This window comes from Physella acuta, unplaced genomic scaffold (assembly GCF_028476545.2).
Source record: "Physella acuta isolate Inbredline_101_S28 unplaced genomic scaffold, ASM2847654v3 ptg001044l, whole genome shotgun sequence".
In the NCBI taxonomy this organism is placed as follows: Eukaryota; Metazoa; Mollusca; class Gastropoda; family Physidae; genus Physella; species Physella acuta.
The window spans coordinates 385,829-405,888 of record NW_026732561.1 but is presented as its reverse complement, the minus strand read 5'-3'; the positions used below and the strand labels follow the sequence as shown (position 1 = coordinate 405,888).

Sequence of the window (20,060 nt, the reverse complement as noted above, 5' to 3'; positions counted from 1 at the left end):
GAGCCATTTCGCACACGGCTTTCAGTCGAACGTGAAAATCGTCGAAGTTTTCCACTGGATGATCACTGGTACCTGTCCAACGTTCGTGTATCAGCTTCAGGGGGCCACGGACAGAATGTCCAAACACAAGTTGAAAAGGCGAGTAGCCTAAAGAGTCCTGGATACAGTCCCTCGCGGCGAAAATAATCCAAGGAACAGACTCATCCCATTGGGTGTTACTGTTAGCGAATGTCCTTAGCATGGTTTTGAGGGTTTGGTGGAACCTCTCAAGTACGCCTTGAGACTGAGGGTGGTAGGCTGAGCTGGTGATGTGGATAACGCCTAGCTTGGCTAGCGCTTCCTGAAAATGGTGACTGGTGAAGTTGCTGCCTTGATCTGTTTGCACGATTCTAGGTAATCCAAAGGTAGTGAAGAACCGGGTCATGGCTCTGACTACGGTCTTTGCCTTAATGTTCCGTAAGGGAATCGCCTCGGGAAAACGGGTACTTGAACACATAAAGGTAAGTAGGTACTCGTTGCCCGCCTTGGTTTTAGGCAAGGGACCTACACAGTCCATGACGATTTTAGAAAAAGGTTCTTCTAATACAGGAATCGGACTCAAAGGGGCCTTAGGAATTGTCTGGTTTGGCTTTCCGGCCAACTGACAGTTCGTGCAACTTCTGCAGTAACGCGACACATCTTTTCTCATTTTGGGCCAAAAGAACAGTTCTTTGATTTTCGCCGTCGTTTTAGTGACTCCTGGGTGCGCTGACATTGGATGGTCATGTGCCAGCTTAAGTATTTCGTGCCGATAAGGTGGAGGGATCCACAGCTGGTTTTTACCCAACCATGGTTCGGCCGGTGAGGCAATCACTGGTATAGCGCGACGAAAGAAGAGGCCGTTCTCGGCGAAATATTCTCCATCGTCAGATGATAGAGATTTTTCGACCGCTGCTTTGAGTTCCGCGTCGACTTGTTGAGCTTTAATGATGTCTACCTGAGATATTCTCAGGGGTAAGCCCAGGCTTGTGTTCTCTGGAAGCATAGACTCCAGTTTGGGAGTCGAATTTCTTGACGATGATGGTAGATGTGGTTCAGACGTTATGTCAGCCAATTGTTTGGTCTGGCTTCTTGTCACCGCACATGCAGGATACAGTTCATTATCATTATCTGGAACTGTTGACAAAGGGTCTGAAACCGTACAGGGGTATACTTTGCTTCCCGCAAGGTCATTCCCTAGAAGTAGGTGTACTCCTGGGACAGGAATACTATCTATCACACCTAAAATGACCTCACCTTCGACGAGATGATGTTTCAGGGCAAATTTGTGTAGAGGGACGACAGTAGATTTTGTCCCCACTCCCTGGATAATGGAAATCCTTCCGGTGTTCGTCTCTGGTGTAATGTCCATTGAACTTTTCAAAAGGAGAGATTGTGACGCTCCTGTGTCTCTTAGAACGGTGATATTCTTCTGAGACAACGGATCACCTGGTTTGCTAATGATGGCTTCGGCAATAAAAGATGAAAAGTCAACTTTTCTCGATCCCTCGAGATCGGTAGACTCGGCAGAAACTGGATGGTGGCGTGAACAGTCAAAATGTGACTGCACATAATGTGTGGAGACTTGACTACCTTCTTGCGGACACTTAGGATTAGAGTCCTTTAGAATTCTAGAGTTCATAGTTGAACGGGCTGCTTGAGGGAATAGAGCATAGTGCGCAGAAGTACGCACCACCTCTCTGTTATTCTGAAGACGTTTGTAACAGTCCTTGACAAGATGACCAGGCCTTTTGCAGAACTGGCATACTGCTCGACGATTGAGAGTTGATCTTGGTTTCTCTCTGGACTGTGATGCCTTCACGTGTTGGCCAACAGGAGGATTGCTGCCAAAAAGGGGAAGCACGGGGTTGAGGCGGTTTCCTGACACTGGTGGTTTCTTATGCACCAACATATATGTGTCAGCCGACTCAGCAGCCTTCTGGATGTCAGTTATCTTGTTATCCAGTATGTGTAGTCGTATCTCTTCAGGCAGGGACGATAGGAATTCTTCCCTTAGGATAAGTGACCTGAGTTTCTCAAACTCAGAAACTTCCTCAGAGTGTAGCCACCTTGAGAATATTTTCTCCTTTTCAAAGAGAAATTCCACATATGATTGTGTGGGTAACTTGCGGAGTGTTCGGAATTTTGTCCGATAGGCCTCGGGCGTCAGTGCGTAGGCCTTTAAAATGGCAGTCTTGACCAAACTATAGTTATTTTGAACGTCGTGAGAGAGTGCCTGGTATGTTTTTGCAGCTTTCCCAGTAAGGACAGAGCTCAATAAAGCAGTAATGGAAGTTTCGGGCCATTCACATGTCTTCGCTAAACTCTCAAACGAGTTAAAGAAAACGACCAAATCTGTTTCATCAAATTTAGGAACTAATTTCCCAAATTTGGCAATCACTTGCCCTACCGACAACTTTTTTGGATCTACCAGAGAAGTGACATCACTAACTTGACCAAACTCTAATTCCAACCTCCTCTTATCTAAAGCAATTTTAGCCTCTAACTCCTGTTCTTTTAAAGCCTTCTCTAAAGCAACTTTTTCCTTCTCTAAAGCAATTCTAGCTTCTAATTCTACCTTCTCTAGAGTTTTCTCCTCGCGGAGCAACACACCAGCCAACAAACTTTCATCAAATACTCCTTCATTAATGAAATGAACAACAATTTTATCTCTCAACACTTCTGACTTCTGCGTAACAGAATAATCCAATTTCAATTCCTTAACTACACTAACCAAAACTTTTCTACTCAACTTTTCTACATCTTCAACAGTAGGATTAGCCAAAAAAGACTCCATAACTCTAACTTGAAAATCACAACAAGCCTAGATTCTTTAAATTACTACACAGCGTTGGGCCGTGTACTTGACCTCTAAATGTAGGACGTGACACGTCTGCTTATTTGACCTAGATACTCTAGCCTGAGCGCGCGTTGTAAGAACACTGCGCTACTGGATATAAAAACAACTAAATCCAACTAACCTTAGTATTCAACTGATATAACCAACAACTGGAACGACAGATTAAATCTCGGCGAGCTCCCACTTTGTAACGTCAACCTTTCTATCAGCCAAATAGAAGGAGAACGTCCCCGGATTCTTTTTTCGGGGTCATATGCAAATGCCTTACGGCCTAAGTGGATGAACACTTAACACAACGACCACTAGGGCTCGAAATTAATGTCTAGGGGAGCTAGTGATACTATTGTAATTAACACTCATCCAATCTACATACGACCATTTAATCAGCGAACTCAGAGGTGGCAAAACACAAAGATGAACTAGATAAAATATTTAATGTATAAAATATCAAAAACCCAACTTACACAATGTAGGAAAAAACACTATCACAGATTTCTACACTGTCCTAAGAACAGCTACAGGCCACACAACACTGCTGTAGCTTCCAGACTTACTTAGCGACAAGTAATATTAAACTAGAAGACTAAATCAACTGAAGAAAGCAAGGCACACACAGGTCTTAAGTACTCTCACGTTCAAATGGTCAGAGTCTATAGCCGGACAATATGGACGGCTGCCTGACTAAGGTAAAACGGCCTCGTAGTCTTTTAGGTCAAGAAAAACTGCCTCGTGTTGCGAGTGTGCGGGGCAATTAAAGACTTCTGTGACAGGGGAGGTTATCCTCAACTCATGTCGCCATTGGTTGGAATAATCATCTGATCAGAATCATTCAATCAGATTTTAATGGAAATTTTCTATGTCTCAAACACCTTAATAGTCAATGGAAAAACCCCAGGTGTTACACCATCATTCCATATAAGGAATTATACAATGTCAAAATAAAAATGACTCGACCTAAGTAGGTCACAATATATATATATATATATATATATATATATATATATATATATATATATATATATATATATATATATATATATATATATATACTAGCTGCATACCCGTGCTCCGCCACGGTGAATATTTTTTAAATTTACCAATTTCGGAACAGAACAGAACAAAACTAAACACAAACACAAACACAACGCAAACACAAACACACAATAAAACAAAACACAAACACTAAAGAAAGCGCAAACACAAACACAATGCAAGCACAAATGCAAACGCAAACTAAAAAAACACAAACAAAACACAAATACAAACGCAACAAACAAACACAAACACAAAAGAAAAACAAACACAAACACAATACAAACTCAAAACACAAATGCAAACGCAAAAAGTACAAAAGCAAACACAAACGCATACGCATAACATAAACACAACTTTAATCCAAACATAAAGGCATTGTGCTCAAAGTTTAGCCCTTGGAGCCAAATCGCACTGAATGAACGATTTTAAAATCTCCCTCCTTGTCCGCAAACCGAAAGATAGAAATAAACATATAGCGAATTTAGGAACGGCATCTCAACTGTTGTCGGATAAAAAAAATAATTAGTAAACACTATGGTAACCCGGGGTAATTCCATACACTACTTTTCTAAAAAAATTGTAAAAAATTAACACTACCACAATATAATACTGAGGGTATAACTAGACATGCATTACTTATATAATAGCAAACAAATACAGAGATAAATACAAAAATACAATCTTTAAATATTTCACTTTTATTACAAAAACATGGCAAGTTGGGCAATTCCACACACATTATGAAAATTTAAAAATCCATGTATTTAAAAATGTGTAAAAAAAAACTCTTTTCCCATTAGAAACAATTTAGCATGGGGGCAACCACTCTTCATCACTGGGTGAGGAGAAAGCCTCAATTTCTGCCTCCTGAATTCCGCTCTCATCTGTCATAGGCCGAAATTATTCGTTAATAATTGCGGACCATTCTGAAATAAGAACAAAATGACATGTTAGAAAGAGTAACTACTAATGTGTGTTTGGGGATGTTTAGCTATAAATTTTGTATAAATAATAATAAATAATATAGGTACAGTAAAAATAATAATAGATAAAGAAATAAAAGGAGTCTGTGGCAATGTTATTTAATTTTAATAGCAAAGTCTTTTTAAAATTAAAAAGTACTAGATCTACTACTATTTAAGTACTTTTTAAAATTCAATCATGAGATGTGAATACAGAATTAGCCACAACCAGTTTAAATTGTTTAAATTAAAAGCTTAGCCCTCTAAAGAGTAGAGTGGACGGATGGACGGGTGGACGGGTGGACGGACGGACAGACAGACAGACAGATACACAGATAGATACATACACAGACAGCGAAACTATTATAATCTGTAATATAAGCGGGCTGGTAGTGTGTCAGTCCTTCCGTCATCGCTATAGATTTTGGAGCCATAATAGTAAACATAGCACCATGCAGCGCTTTTCAGTGCATCGCAGTGTCTTATTATAAGTGTTAGAGTAGGATTTGTTTATATAACGACATAAAGTTATTTTATATTTGCCACCGTTTTTACTCTTTAGCATAACGTAAAGAAAATATTAAATACACGCACATTGCTAAAATATATTAAATAGATCATTGTCAAATATCATTTTCGTTTATATTCCTAGAAAAATTGGATACATTCTCATAACAGTAGGTAGAAAAAAACTAATTAATTCAATTATTTTTTGTAATTTTTGCAAGGAGGTAATTTAAAAATAAATTTATTTAATCAATAATTTAAGTTAATTTTTTGATTACTACCGCATTGATTATTATATTTTAGAATTATAGTATAAAAAGCGTGTTTTTCGTTGGTGATTCAAATTACATTACCAATGAACCATAATAGTAAACAGCACTTGCCGTACATTTATTTTGCATCGCATTGTTTTATTGTAAATTATTTGTAGGATCTATTTGTGACTTTTTTATGCTGGAAAGGCTCTCTTTAGGCGCGGACGCCTAGGAAAGCATGTTGTTCGGTGGTGATTCTAATGTTGTGGTTGTGCTGTGGTTGTGTTGTGGCTGTGTTGTGGTTGTGCTGTGTTTGTTTTGTGGTTGTGTTGTGGTTGTGTTGTGGTTGTATTGTGGTTGTGTTGTGGTTGTGTTGGGGTTGTGTTATGGTTGTGTTGTGACTGTGTTGTGGTTGTGGTTGTCTTGTGGTTGTGGTTGTGTTGTGGTTGTATTGGGGTTGTGTTGTTGTTGTGTTGTGGTTGTGTGGTGGATGTATTGTGGCTGTTTTGTGGTTGTAATGTGGTTGTGGTTGTGTTGTGGTTGTATTGTAGTTGTGTTGTGGTTGTGTTGTGGTTGTGTTGTGGTTGTGTTGTGGTTGTGTTGTGGTTGTGTTGTGGTTGTGTTATGGTTGTGGTTGTGTTGTGGCTGTGTTGTGGTTGTGGTTGTGTTGTGGTTGTGTTGTGGTTGTGTTTTGGTTGTGTTGTGGATGTGTGGTGGTTGTGTTGTGATTGTGTTGTGTTGTGGTTGTGTTGTGGTTGTGTTGTGGTTGTGTTGTAGTTGTGTTGTGGTTGTGTTGTGGCTGTGTTGTGGTTGTGTTGTGGTTGTGTTGTGGTTTTGTTATGATTGTGGTTGTTTTATGGTTGTGGTTGTGTTGTGGCTGTGTTGTGGTTGTGTTATAGTTGTGGTTGTGGTTGTGTTGCGGTTGTATTGTGGTTGTGTTTGGCTGCGTTATGGTTGTGTTGTGGTTGTGTTGTGGTTGTGTTGTGGTTGTGTTGTGATTGTGATTGTGTTGTGGCTGTGTTGTGTTGTTTTGTGGTTGTGTTGTCGTTGTGTTGTCGTTTTGTTGTGGTTGTGTTGTGGTTTTGTTGTGGTTGTGGTTGTGTTGTGGTTCTGTTGTGGTTGTGTTATGTTTGTGTGGTGGTTGTATTGTGGCTGTGTTGTGGTTGTGTTGTGGTTGTGGTTGTGTTGTGGTTGTATTGGGGTTGTGTTGTTGTTGTGGTGTGGTTGTGTGGTGGTTGTGTTGTGATTGTGTTGTGGTTGTGTTGTTATGTGGTTGTGTTGTGGTTGTGGTTATGTTGTGGTTGTGTTGTGGTTGTATTGTGGTTGTGTTGTAGTTGTGTTGTGGTTGTGTTATGGTTGTGTTGTGACTGTGACTGTGTTGTGGTTGTGGTTGTCTTGTGGTTGTGGTTGTGTTGTGGTTGTATTGGGGTTGTGTTGTGGTTGTGTTGTGGTTGTGTTGTGGTTGTGTTGTGGTTGTGTTGTGGTTGTGTTGTGGTTGTGTTGTGGTTGTGTTATGGTTGTGGTTGTGTTGTGGCTGTGTTGTGGTTGTGGTTGTGTTGTCGTTGTGTTGTGGCTGTGTTGTGGTTGTGGTTGTGTTGTCGTTGTGTTGTCGTTTTGTTGTGGTTGTGTTGTGGTTTTGTTGTGGTTGTGGTTGTGTTGTGGTTCTGTTGTGGTTGTGTTATGTTTGTGTGGTGGTTGTATTGTGGCTGTGTTGTGGTTGTGTTGTGGTTGTGGTTGTGTTGTGGTTGTATTGGGGTTGTGTTGTTGTTGTGGTGTGGTTGTGTGGTGGTTGTGTTGTGATTGTGTTGTGGTTGTGTTGTTATGTGGTTGTGTTGTGGTTGTGGTTATGTTGTGGTTGTGTTGTGGTTGTATTGTGGTTGTGTTGTAGTTGTGTTGTGGTTGTGTTATGGATGTGATGTGAGTGTGACTGTGTTGTGGTTGTGGTTGTCTTGTGGTTGTGGTTGTGTTGTGGTTGTATTGGGGTTGTGTTGTTGTTGTGATGTGATGTGGTTGTGTGGTGGTTGTATTGTGGCTGTGTTGTGGTTGTGGTTGTATTGTGGTTGTATTGGGGTTGTGTTGTTGTTGTGTTGTGTGGTGGTTGTGTTGTGATTGTGTTGTGGTTGTGTTGTGTTGTGGTTGTGTTGTGGTGTGGTTGTGGTTGTGTTGTGGTTGTGTTGTGGTTGTGTTGTGGTTGTGTTGTGGTTGTGGTTGTGGTTGTGTTGTGGTTGTGTTGTGGTTGTGTTGTGGTTGTGTTGTGGTTGCGTTGTGGTTGTGTTGTGGTTGTGTTGTGGTTGTGTTGTGGTTGTGGTTGTGGTTGTGTTGTGGTTGTGTTGTGGTTGTGTTATGGTTGTGGTTGTGTTGTGGTTGTGTTGTGGTTGTGTTGTGCTTTTGTTATGGCTGTGGTTGTGTTGTGGCTGTGTTGTGGTTGTGTTGTGGTTGTGGTTGTGTTGTGGTTGTGTTGGGGTTGTGTTGTTGTTGTGTTGTGGTTGTGTGGTGGTTGTGTTGTGATTGTGTTGTGGTTGTGTTGTGTTGTGTTGTGGTTGTGTTGTGGTTGTGGTTGTGGTTGTGTTGTGGTTGTGTTGTGGTTGTGTTTTGGTTGTGGTTGTGTTGTGGTTGTGTTGTGGTTGTGTTGTGGTTGTGTTGTGGTTGTGTTGTGTTGTGGTTGTGGTTATGTTGTGGTTGTGTTGTGGTTGTGTTATGGTTGTGGTTGTGTTGTGGCTGTGTTGTGGTTGTGGTTGTGTTGTGGTTGTGTTGTGGTTGTGCTGTTTTTGATTTGTGGTTGTGTTGTGGTTGTGTTGTTGTTGTATTGTGGTTGTGTTGTGGTTGTGTTGTGGTTATGTTATGGTTGTGTTGTGATTGTGTTGTGGTTGTGGTTGTCTTGTGGTTGTGGTTGTGTTGTGGTTGTTTTGGGGTTGTGTTGTTGTTGTGATGTGATGTGGTTGTGTGGTGGTTGTATTGTGGCTGTGTTGTGGTTGTGTTGTGGTTGTGGTTGTGTTGTGGTTGTATTGGGGTTGTGTTATTGTTGTGTTGTGGTGGTGTGGTGGTTGTGTTGTGATTGTGTTGTGGTTGTGTTGTGTTGTGGTTGTGTTGTGGTTGTGGTTGTGTTGTTGTTGTGTTGTGGTTATGTTGTGGTTGTGTTGTGGTTGTGTTGTGGTTGTGTTGTGGTTGTGGTTGTGGTTGTGTTGTGGTTGTGTTGTGGTTGTGTTGTGGTTGTGTTATGGTTGTGTTGTGGTTGTGTTGTGGTTGTGTTTGTGTTGTGGTTGTGTTGTGGTTGTGTTGTGGTTGTGTTATGGTTGTGGTTGTGTTGTGGCTGTGTTGTGTTGTGTTGTGGCTGTGTTGTGGTTGTGGTTGTGTTGTGGTTGTGTTATGGTTGTGTTGTGGTTGTGTTGTGGTTGTGTGGTGGTTGTGTTGTGATTGTGTTGTGGTTGTGTTGTGTTGTGTTGTGGTTGTGTTGTGGTTGTGTTGTGGTTGTGTTGGGGTTGTGTTGTGGTTGTGTTGTGGTTGTGTTGTGGTTGTGTTGTGGCTGTGTTGTGGTTGTGTTGTGGTAGTGGTTGTGTTGTGGTTGTGTTGTGGTTGTGTTGTGTTGTGGTTGTGGTTGTGGTTGTGTTGTGGTTGTGTTGTGGTTTTGTTATGGTTGTGGTTGTGTTGTGTTGTGATTGTGTTGTTTTGTGGTTGTGTTGTGGTTGTGTTGTGGTTGTGTTGTAGTTGTGTTGTGGTTGTGTTGTGGCTGTGTTGTGGTTGTGTTGTGGTTGTGTTGTGGTTTTGTTATGATTGTGGTTGTTTTATGGTTGTGGTTGTGTTGTGGCTGTGTTGTGGTTGTGTTATAGTTGTGGTTGTGGTTGTGTTGCGGTTTTATTGTGGTTGTGTTTGGCTGCGTTATGGTTGTGTTGTGGTTGTGTTGTGGTTGTGTTGTGGTTGTGTTGTGATTGTGATTGTGTTGTGGCTGTGTTGTGTTGTTTTGTGGTTGTGTTGTCGTTGTGTTGTCGTTTTGTTGTGGTTGTGTTGTGGTTTTGTTGTGGTTGTGGTTGTGTTGTGGTTCTGTTGTGGTTGTGTTATGTTTGTGTGGTGGTTGTATTGTGGCTGTGTTGTGGTTGTGTTGTGGTTGTGGTTGTGTTGTGGTTGTATTGGGGTTGTGTTGTTGTTGTGGTGTGGTTGTGTGGTGGTTGTGTTGTGATTGTGTTGTGGTTGTGTTGTTATGTGGTTGTGTTGTGGTTGTGGTTATGTTGTGGTTGTGTTGTGGTTGTATTGTGGTTGTGTTGTAGTTGTGTTGTGGTTGTGTTATGGATGTGTTGTGACTGTGACTGTGTTGTGGTTGTGGTTGTCTTGTGGTTGTGGTTGTGTTGTGGTTGTATTGGGGTTGTGTTGTTGTTGTGATGTGATGTGGTTGTGTGGTGGTTGTATTGTGGCTGTGTTGTGGTTGTGGTTGTATTGTGGTTGTATTGGGGTTGTGTTGTTGTTGTGTTGTGTGGTGGTTGTGTTGTGATTGTGTTGTGGTTGTGTTGTGTTGTGGTTGTGTTGTGGTGTGGTTGTGGTTGTGTTGTGGTTGTGTTGTGGTTGTGTTGTGGTTGTGTTGTGGTTGTGGTTGTGGTTGTGTTGTGGTTGTGTTGTGGTTGTGTTGTGGTTGTGTTGTGGTTGCGTTGTGGTTGTGTTGTGGTTGTGTTGTGGTTGTGTTGTGGATGTGGTTGTGGTTGTGTTGTGGTTGTGTTGTGGTTGTGTTATGGTTGTGGTTGTGTTGTGGTTGTGTTGTGGTTGTGTTGTGCTTTTGTTATGGCTGTGGTTGTGTTGTGGCTGTGTTGTGGTTGTGTTGTGGTTGTGGTTGTGTTGTGGTTGTGTTGGGGTTGTGTTGTTGTTGTGTTGTGGTTGTGTGGTGGTTGTGTTGTGATTGTGTTGTGGTTGTGTTGTGTTGTGTTGTGGTTGTGTTGTGGTTGTGGTTGTGGTTGTGTTGTGGTTGTGTTGTGGTTGTGTTTTGGTTGTGGTTGTGTTGTGGTTGTGTTGTGGTTGTGTTGTGGTTGTGTTGTGGTTGTGTTGTGGTTGTGTTGTGGTTGTGTTGTGTTGTGGTTGTGGTTATGTTGTGGTTGTGTTGTGGTTGTGTTATGGTTGTGGTTGTGTTGTGGCTGTGTTGTGGTTGTGGTTGTGTTGTGGTTGTGTTGTGGTTGTGCTGTTTTTGATTTGTGGTTGTGTTGTGGTTGTGTTGTTGTTGTATTGTGGTTGTGTTGTGGTTGTGTTGTGGTTATGTTATGGTTGTGTTGTGATTGTGTTGTGGTTGTGGTTGTCTTGTGGTTGTGGTTGTGTTGTGGTTGTTTTGGGGTTGTGTTGTTGTTGTGATGTGATGTGGTTGTGTGGTGGTTGTATTGTGGCTGTGTTGTGGTTGTGTTGTGGTTGTGGTTGTGTTGTGGTTGTATTGGGGTTGTGTTATTGTTATGTTGTGGTGGTGTGGTGGTTGTGTTGTGATTGTGTTGTGGTTGTGTTGTGTTGTGGTTGTGTTGTGGTTGTGGTTGTGTTGTTGTTGTGTTGTGGTTATGTTGTGGTTGTGTTGTGGTTGTGTTGTGGTTGTGTTGTGGTTGTGGTTGTGGTTGGGTTGTGGTTGTGTTGTGGTTGTGTTGTGGTTGTGTTATGGTTGTGTTGTGGTTGTGTTGTGGTTGTGTTTGTGTTGTGGTTGTGTTGTGGTTGTGTTGTGGTTGTGTTATGGTTGTGGTTGTGTTGTGGCTGTGTTGTGTTGTGTTGTGGCTGTGTTGTGGTTGTGGTTGTGTTGTGGTTGTGTTATGGTTGTGTTGTGGTTGTGTTGTGGTTGTGTGGTGGTTGTGTTGTGATTGTGTTGTGGTTGTGTTGTGTTGTGTTGTGGTTGTGTTGTGGTTGTGTTGTGGTTGTGTTGTGGTTGTGTTGTGGTTGTGTTGTGGTTGTGTTGTGGTTGTGTTGTGGCTGTGTTGTGGTTGTGTTGTGGTAGTGGTTGTGTTGTGGTTGTGTTGTGGTTGTGTTGTGTTGTGGTTGTGGTTGTGGTTGTGTTGTGGTTGTGTTGTGGTTTTGTTATGGTTGTGGTTGTGTTGTGGTTGTGTTGTGTTGTTTTGTGGTTGTGTTGTGGTTGTGATGTGGTTGTGTTGTGGTTGTATTGTTGTTGTGTTGTGGTTGTGTTGTGGTTGTGTTGTGGTTGTGTTGTGGTTGTGGTTGTGTTGTGGTTGTGTTGTGGTACTGTTGGGGTTGTGTTGTGGTTGTGTTTTGGTTGTGTTTTGGTTGTGTTGTGGTTGTGTTGTGGTTGTGTTGTGGTTGAGTTGTGATTGTGTTGTGGTTGTGTTATGGTTGTATTGTTTTTTTTTTTGTGTTCGTTTATTTCTGTTCCCAAGTTGTTACATTTAAAAAAGATTTACCACCGGAGCACGGGTATGCAGCTAGTAGATAATATAACGCTGGTGGTAGTGTTTCAATCATTCCGTCATCGCTATAGATTTTGGAACAATAAAGTAATCCTCGAACAATGCGGTGCTTTAAATTTACATCGCATTGTCTTATTAAAAGAAATACAGAAGGGATTATTTATATATCGACTTAAAATTTATGTATACATGACACTTTTTACACTGTTTTTACCCTTTTTGCATAACCCGAAGAAATATAAAAAAAACGCACATTGCTAAAATATATTGAACGGATCAATGTCAAATATTTTTGCTCTGATTTCTTGAAAAAATGGATACATTTTAAGGGTCGAAAAAACTAATTAATTAAAATCTTTTATAATTTTGCCAGTAATTTAAAAAGAAATTCAACTCACACTAATAAAAAAAAATGTTAATGCAAATTCCGCGGACGTGTACGAGTGCATTATTGCTGGAATATTATAATTAGCGTGGACTGATATTTAAGTTGTGTTTAATATGCGTAAGCGTTTTTTTTTTGTTGTGTTTGCATTTGTTTTTGCGTTTGCATTGTGTTTGCGTTTTCTTTTTTTTTTCAAAATATGTATGTTTTTCTATGCATATATCTTTTCTACGTGGACATGTACATATATATTTAGTGGCAGATTGCAGATATAGGTGCAACGACTTTCTATATTATTCTTCTTTTAAACAGAATTCAAACATTGTTATTCCAAGATCAGCACACGGACAATATATCATTTTACAAGCCACACCCACAAGTGCTGAGAGGTAAAAGATTTTCTGTCCAACTAGATGCCGTATATTTCGTTTGTATTTCGTGTGTCCTTCACCAATTTTGTTCATTCGTCTATTTCTCAACTGTATATTGTTATGTTTGTCCGTCTTAAAATTTGTTTGGTTTCATCTACGTTTGTTATAGCAACCCAGGTTTTGTTTAGGGTTAACTAAGTTTGTTATAGCGACCCAAGATTTGTTTAGGTTTAACTAAGTTTGTGATAGGCGACCATGTTTTGTTTAGGTTTAACTAAGTTTGTGATAGGCGACCATGTTTTGTTTAGGTTTAACTAAGTTTGTGATAGGCGACCATGTTTTGTTTAGGTTTAACTAAGTTTGTGATAGGCGACCATGTTTTGTTTAGGTTTAACTAAGTTTGTGATAACCGACCATGTTTTGTTTAGGTTTACCTTTACGATCGAGTGCTGGTACGACGTCACCGTGCAGCTTGAGGCCTTGTTTAACTTCGAAGGAGATGAGAATGAAGTCCTCGTCACCAAACGCATCAGCGGCGTTTGGGACACTGAGTACGAATGCTGCTGCGTTTTTCCCTTCACAGTCAACACGGCTTTCACAATGAGGATTATGTACACAACCACGGATATTGAGGTACATGTGCAGTGCGTTAAGAAAACGCACTAGTATCAATCTGAACCGAGATTCACTAAATACATTTTAATTAAAATCATCATAATTATTTAAAATGAAAACTATCAAAAGCCTAAACCAATAAAAATATGTTTTACAAGTCAAACGTAATCCTGAGCAAACACACGAATATAAACCTATGCGCGTAATTGAAATTAACATCCACAAACAATAAATTGCCAAAGTACATATGTAAGTATACAGTGACAGTGGCAGTGGCAGTCGCAGTAGCAATCACAGTCGCAGTCACAATCAGAATCAGAATCAGAAGCACAATCAGAAGCACAATCCGCAAATCGCAAATCGCAAATCGCTAGCAGAATATGGGTTAATTGATTTGTTTTCATGTGTGTTTGTGTTTTTTTTTTTTTGGGGGGGGAAGCTTAAAAGCTTTTTTTCCCCTTAGATAACTGTAGGAGATGCAGATGAATTCAAGTACACGCAGCCGTCTGTAAGCGGTTGCACAGAGGAAAAACTTGTCTGGAGCCAAATGACCGTCTCCACACTGCACACCACGTGAACCATCTCAATCGACTGACCAAATGACAAGATACTGACAATCGACTGACCAAATGACAAGATACTGACAATTCACAGACCAAATGACAAGATACTGACAATTGACAGACCAAATGACAAGATACTGACAATCGACAGACCAAATGACAAGATACTGACAATTGACAGACCAAATGACAAGATACTGACAATTGACAGACCAAATGACAAGATACTGACAATTGACAGACCAAATGACAAGATACTGACAATTGACAGACCAAATGACAAGATACTGACATTTGACAGGCCGAATGACAAGATACTGACAATCGACTGACCAAATGACAAGATACTGACAATCGACTGACCAAATGACAAGATACTGACAATCGACTGACCAAATGACAAGATACTGACAATCGACTGACCAAATGACAAGATACGGACAAGTGACAGACCAAATGACAAGATACTGACAATCGACTGACCAAATGACAAGATACTGACAATCGACTGACCGAATGACAAGATACTGACAATCGACTGACCGAATGACAAGATAGTGACAATCGACTGACCGAATGACAAGATAGTGACATTTGACAGACCGAATGACAAGATACTGACAATCGACAGACCGAATGACAAGATAGTGACATTTGACAGACCAAATGACAAGATACTGACAATTGACTGACCAAATGACAAGATACTGACAATTGACTGACCAAATGACAAGATACTGACAAGTGACAGACCAAACGACAAGATACTGACAAGTGACAGACCAAACGACAAGATACTGACAGTTGACATACATAATGCTGTTATATTGACAATTGACTGACCGAATAATGTTTTTCTGCTGGGTAGATGTATTTATAGAAATGTTTTGGAAAGTCACTAGTAAAACTTCTTTTTTAACACTGCGGAGTCCTATTCGGTTGCCGCATATAAACGTTTAAGCGACTGCTTGATAAAACTAACCAAAATTAACGTACATATTGTAATACTAATTCAAATAATGATTCGTGAAAGAAATTGGACGTAGTTGTGTTATCTACCAAAACAATTTTCTTTTTCCTTAAAAACGAAGTAATTAACTTTCTTCAATAAGAAAATAATTACTTAAAATTTACAAATTATTATCTCAGTTATGTCTGGGTTTTAAGTTAAATCGTAAAAAAAAATAGCCTTTTTACCGCAGAGGTGTTTAGAAAATAATGGAGCGGAAAAAACTAGTTCCGGTAAAAATTGAACAAAAACTCCGGGCTTAAAAAAATTAAAGAAAAAAATTCTTAAAATATTTATTTGGCCATTAAACAGGTGGAATATGCATTTTCAGTTAGCTGCTTTTCTGTAGATTAGCTTCTGTAGAGTCAGCTTCCGGGTAGTTAGGTTTCAAACATATTTTATAACCAATAACAAAATACTTTTTTTAAAAATTTAATTGTTTATATTTATATACGGTATAGGTACTTTTTATTCTATTCTGTATATTCTATCCTATGGGTATTTCTACAGTAATATAACAACTGAAAGAAAATTAATTATAGTGTTTAAAATGTTATGTGAGAAAAGTAATTCTTCTTCTTTGTCTTTCTTAATTTTAATTTTGGAAGTTATTTTCTTCAACACTTATGTGTCAACACTTTATGTATTTTGTGTTTCGTGGTTTTTTTTTTCTTTCTTTTTTCTTTGTGTTTCGTTGAATCTAATTTCAACATGCTTTCCTTTCTATACTTGATTCCAACAAAGAATTAAACCTTTTTAATCGTAATGGTGTAAAACGTCTAAAGTACTCATCGTCTAAATTAATGATTTAAAAATTAATATTGAAAGTGTTGTAAAACAATTTTCATTTTTTAAACTTATAGTGACAATTTTCGGCATGTCCATCACACAAAACTTTAAAAAATGTATCACCTTTCAAAAAACATCTAATTATGTCTGAAAATTATTTACATTTAGTTATTTAGAACTCATTACGTCACCTGATAAATTAGGCGAACGCAATTACTTCCCTTTATAATAAACATTACATAGGGTGGAGAAATTTATTTTTATTATTTTGTTTTGGTGTTGGGAAAAAAAACAAATTACATAATTAGCAGAGATTGATCAAGTGCAATGTGGTAGGTATTTCAAATAGTGCCTTTTGTTTATTTTATACACTGGACGTACTGTTTACTAATTATTTTTGAATCAAGAACAGTTAAGAAGCCAGCCCCTAAATGCCCTCTATGTTTACTTCTTTCCGTTAGCGGATGAGCTTGGGGTATTATAATTGTTCACTAAATTAAAACAAGCCAGTCAGCCGGCGCCCTGGCACGGCTCGATTTGGCAATCTGGGCTATCCTATAAACACTATGAAGCACAATTTCTTTTTAAACAGTGCGGTAGACTATGGATAAGATGGGTTACTATAGTCTTTAAGTAAATCAAATCCGGCCGTCCTCCGACACTCTGACAGGGTGCTATTTGGTGCCCCGGGCCTTCCCTTGTTCGCTATGGCGCTTACGCTCGGTTAAGTGGCTGCAAAAGAATATGAATAAGTTGGGGTACTATAGTCGTTTACTAACTTGAATCAGGTGGTTCCACCGGCGCCACATAATGATGCGATTTGGCGCCCGGGGCTAGACTGTCAGCACTTGTAGTGTATGTTTGCGTTTGTGTTTTTTTGTGTTTGGGTTGGCGTTTGTAGTTGGGTTTGTTTTGATTTGTTTTGTTTTCGTTTACTTTGTGTTTTCTTTGTGTTTGCGTTTGCGTTTGTGGTTGGGGTTGTGTTTGCGTTTGTGTTTGTATTTGTGTTTGTGCTTGCATTTGTGTTATGTTTGCGTTTTTTTTTTGTATTTTGGTTTTTGCTGGTTCTGGTTAGGGTGGTCGATGTCGGGTATGTGCGGATTACTAAACACACATGTCGTGGTCATTTAAAGATAGGTTTTTCACAGAGGCCAACGCAGGGCCTGGCCGGAACGGCTAGTATATATATTGTTTGTAAATTTATGGACAGATGCATTTCTGTAGAAGAATTTTTGAGAGTTTCAACAACTTTATTTAGTTATTTCAGAAGTGAAGCATTTATTTTATTCCTTTCGGTGATGGCACATTTTCTTTAACGCTACATACTATATTATGTGAGGATTTCTTGTTTAGCAATTTTTTGTAGTAATTTTTCAAGTTTACCTTAAAATGTTTTTTTGAGACCAAACGGAGGTGTTAAAGATAAAGTAATTTTTTGTACCCGTTATTTTGATTCAATATAATTATTATACGCTAAAATCTGAAGTCTAAAATTTTAATACAAGTATTTTCTATTAAAATATTATTTACCATCAAATATAACATAATGCATTCATGTTAACAAAAATAAATTACTTTAAGCTAGAAATTCGCATAGGAACAAAAAAATAACTTGGATATCAAAAACATACACCCTTTCAAAAATTTACTCATTTCTTTTATTGCAAACTAAAACCTTTTCAATGCATTTTTAAAATTAATGTGATAAGCTTGTTGGAATTATTGAAATATAATAAATAGCATTTAATAGTTTTGTGAGACAAATCAAATCACTATATTAATTTAATATGAATTTTATTGTCATTTGATCCTTCCATAATTGCCTAGGTTCTAAAAATTAAAAAAGTAGGTTTGTAATATCAAAATAAAAATGTTTTACTCGAAATAATTCTTTTGTGATAAAAGCTTTTTATCTCTTTTATAAATATATAAATATATAAATATATATATATATATATATATATATATATATATATATATATATATATATATATATAAATATATATATATATATATATATATATATATATATACATATATATATATATAAAGCAAAGTGGTCACGATGGTGCCTTGGGGCGATAGAACACGAGGGCCGGTGACGGTTGGCGGAAAAGTCCACGGAGAGGGGGTCAAAACTGACCTCGACTGACCGACGCCTTATATGGGCTTTATTACGAAAAAAAACTTTTGCCGAACGACCCCCCTTGAAATTTTGTGAGGTGGTAGAAGAACGCCTGGGGGTGTCACAAAAAACTCGGCTTATCTGGAAAAACTTCGTAAAGGGGTCAAAACTGACCAGTAGTATTCCCCTATATAATCTTGGTATTTTATGGGAAAAACAGAGGGTAATTTCAACATAGATTTTAGGGCACTTACGCTCCGCACATCTGGCTAATATTTTGCATGCACCTAGGTAAATGGATTGGCCTTTTCGGAAAACTGTCGGTTTGACTCAAAGCCCTCGGAGAGGGCTAAAACATGACCGCGAGTGAAAATCTCCTTATTTGAGCTAAATAACGGGGTGGAAGGGGAACACCTAGGGGTGTCAGAAAAAAACTCGCCATGTCCGGGAAAAATCTGAAAATGAGTCAAAACGTTTTTTTAATTAATTTTTTTTTGGCACATTCGTTTTTGTCTGTCATTTTTTTTTGCGCACAAAGGGGAATTTGTTTTTGTCAAACGCACCAAACATTCTGAACGTTGCCTTTTTTTTTACGTCACCAAAGTGCGTACCTTTATTTTAAAGAAGACGTTTTTAAGATTACATTTAGCGGTGTAAAGTTTTACTACTGAAAAAACAATTGGATAAGATGGGTTACTATAGTCTTGAAGTGAATCAAATCCGGGCACCCTTCGGCGCCTAGACAGGGTGCTATTTGGCGCCCCGGGTTTTCCCTTGTTCATTTTGGCGCCTATATTCATTTAAGTGAGTGCAAAAGACTATGAATAAGTTGGGGTAATATAGTCGTTTACTAAGCTGAAACAGGCGGTTCAGTCGGCGCCCCAACATGTTGCGTTTTGGCGCCCCGGGGTAGACTGTGAGCACTTTGCGTTTATGTTTCTTGTTTGCTTTTGAGTTTTTTTTTGTGTGTATGGGTTAGGTTAGCGTTTGTAGTTGGGTTTGCGTTTGGATTTGGTTTGTTTTCGTTTGCTTTTTTGTTTGTGTTTTCTTTGCATTTGTGGTTGGGTTTGTGTTTGTGTTTGCGTTTGTTTTTGTATTTGTGTTAACGTTATGTTTGCGTTTTTTTTTCGTTTTGGTTGGTTGTGGTTAGGATGGGTAATGCCGGGTATATGCTGATTACTAAACACACATGTTTACATATAGGTTTTTCACAGAGGCCAGTGATATATATATATATATATATATATATATATATATATATATATATATATATATATATATATATATATATATATATATATATACTTCAGCAGTAACTGTTCTACTATCATACACTGCTTCAAGGATAAAACAAAAAAAAATGCATGTAGTTTAGAGTGAAAATTAGGCAAACCCTTAAACGACTACCATGACAAATCACTCCTCTTTAAATAGTTGAATACGGGTGCCCAATAAGCTCATTTTTATAGTATTGTACTAGGCAAATTAAAAAGCAATGTCTTCTCTTAATTATTATTAAAAAAGAGCATACTAAATAATGACACAGCTATTAAAAAGAATGTATTCAAAATTATTAATATAATTGCAAAAACTCATAAGAATCAAACAAACACGGGAAAGCTACAGTTAACGCAAATGCATAACATAAACACAACTTAAAAGCAAACATAAACGTGTAGTGCTCACAGTCTAGCCCGGTGCGCCAAATCGCACCCTGTCGGGACGCCGGCGGATCCGCATGAACCAACTTAGTAAACGACTATTATACCCCAACTTATTCATAAATTTTAAAAAATGCAGTATTTAAAATATCCGTATTTTCCATTTTTGCATTTATCAGTCCATGCTAATTTTATTATTCCAACAATAATGTCCCTTAGACATCCGAGGAATTTGCATTCACGTTTTTTTACTAGCGTGAGTTGAATTTCTTTTTAAATTACCCCCCCCCCAGGCATAATTATTAAACATTTTGATTAATTAGTTTTTTTCGACCATACTGTTATTAAAATGTATCCAATTTTTTCTAGAAATCTAGGCGCAAATATTGTTTTAGCAAACTGGGTGTATTAAATATTTTCTTCATGTAATGATATGCGAAAGAGTAAAAACTGTGCCAACTATACACAAAATTTAAGTCGTTATATAAATAAAACCTACACAACTATTTATAATAAGGCTATTCGATGAAAGGAAAAA

The 20,060-nt window shown here is 38.6% G+C and overlaps 1 protein-coding gene across 2 annotated transcripts in view; it reads left to right on the top strand.

The window, feature by feature from the left end:
- The window catches only part of LOC131954966 (32 kDa beta-galactoside-binding lectin lec-3), a 33,287-nt gene extending 16,372 nt beyond the window's left edge, over positions 1-16,915 (top strand). For both annotated transcript variants that reach the window (XM_059318823.1, XM_059318822.1), the window contains exons 6-8: positions 12,702-12,778; positions 13,189-13,393; positions 13,839-16,915. In XM_059318823.1, the coding sequence (XP_059174806.1) occupies positions 12,702-12,778; positions 13,189-13,393; positions 13,839-13,952 (396 nt within the window). In that variant the 3' untranslated portion in view covers positions 13,953-16,915. The remainder of the gene's footprint in view (positions 1-12,701; positions 12,779-13,188; positions 13,394-13,838) is intronic.
- The last annotated feature ends 3,145 nt before the right edge of the window (positions 16,916-20,060 follow it).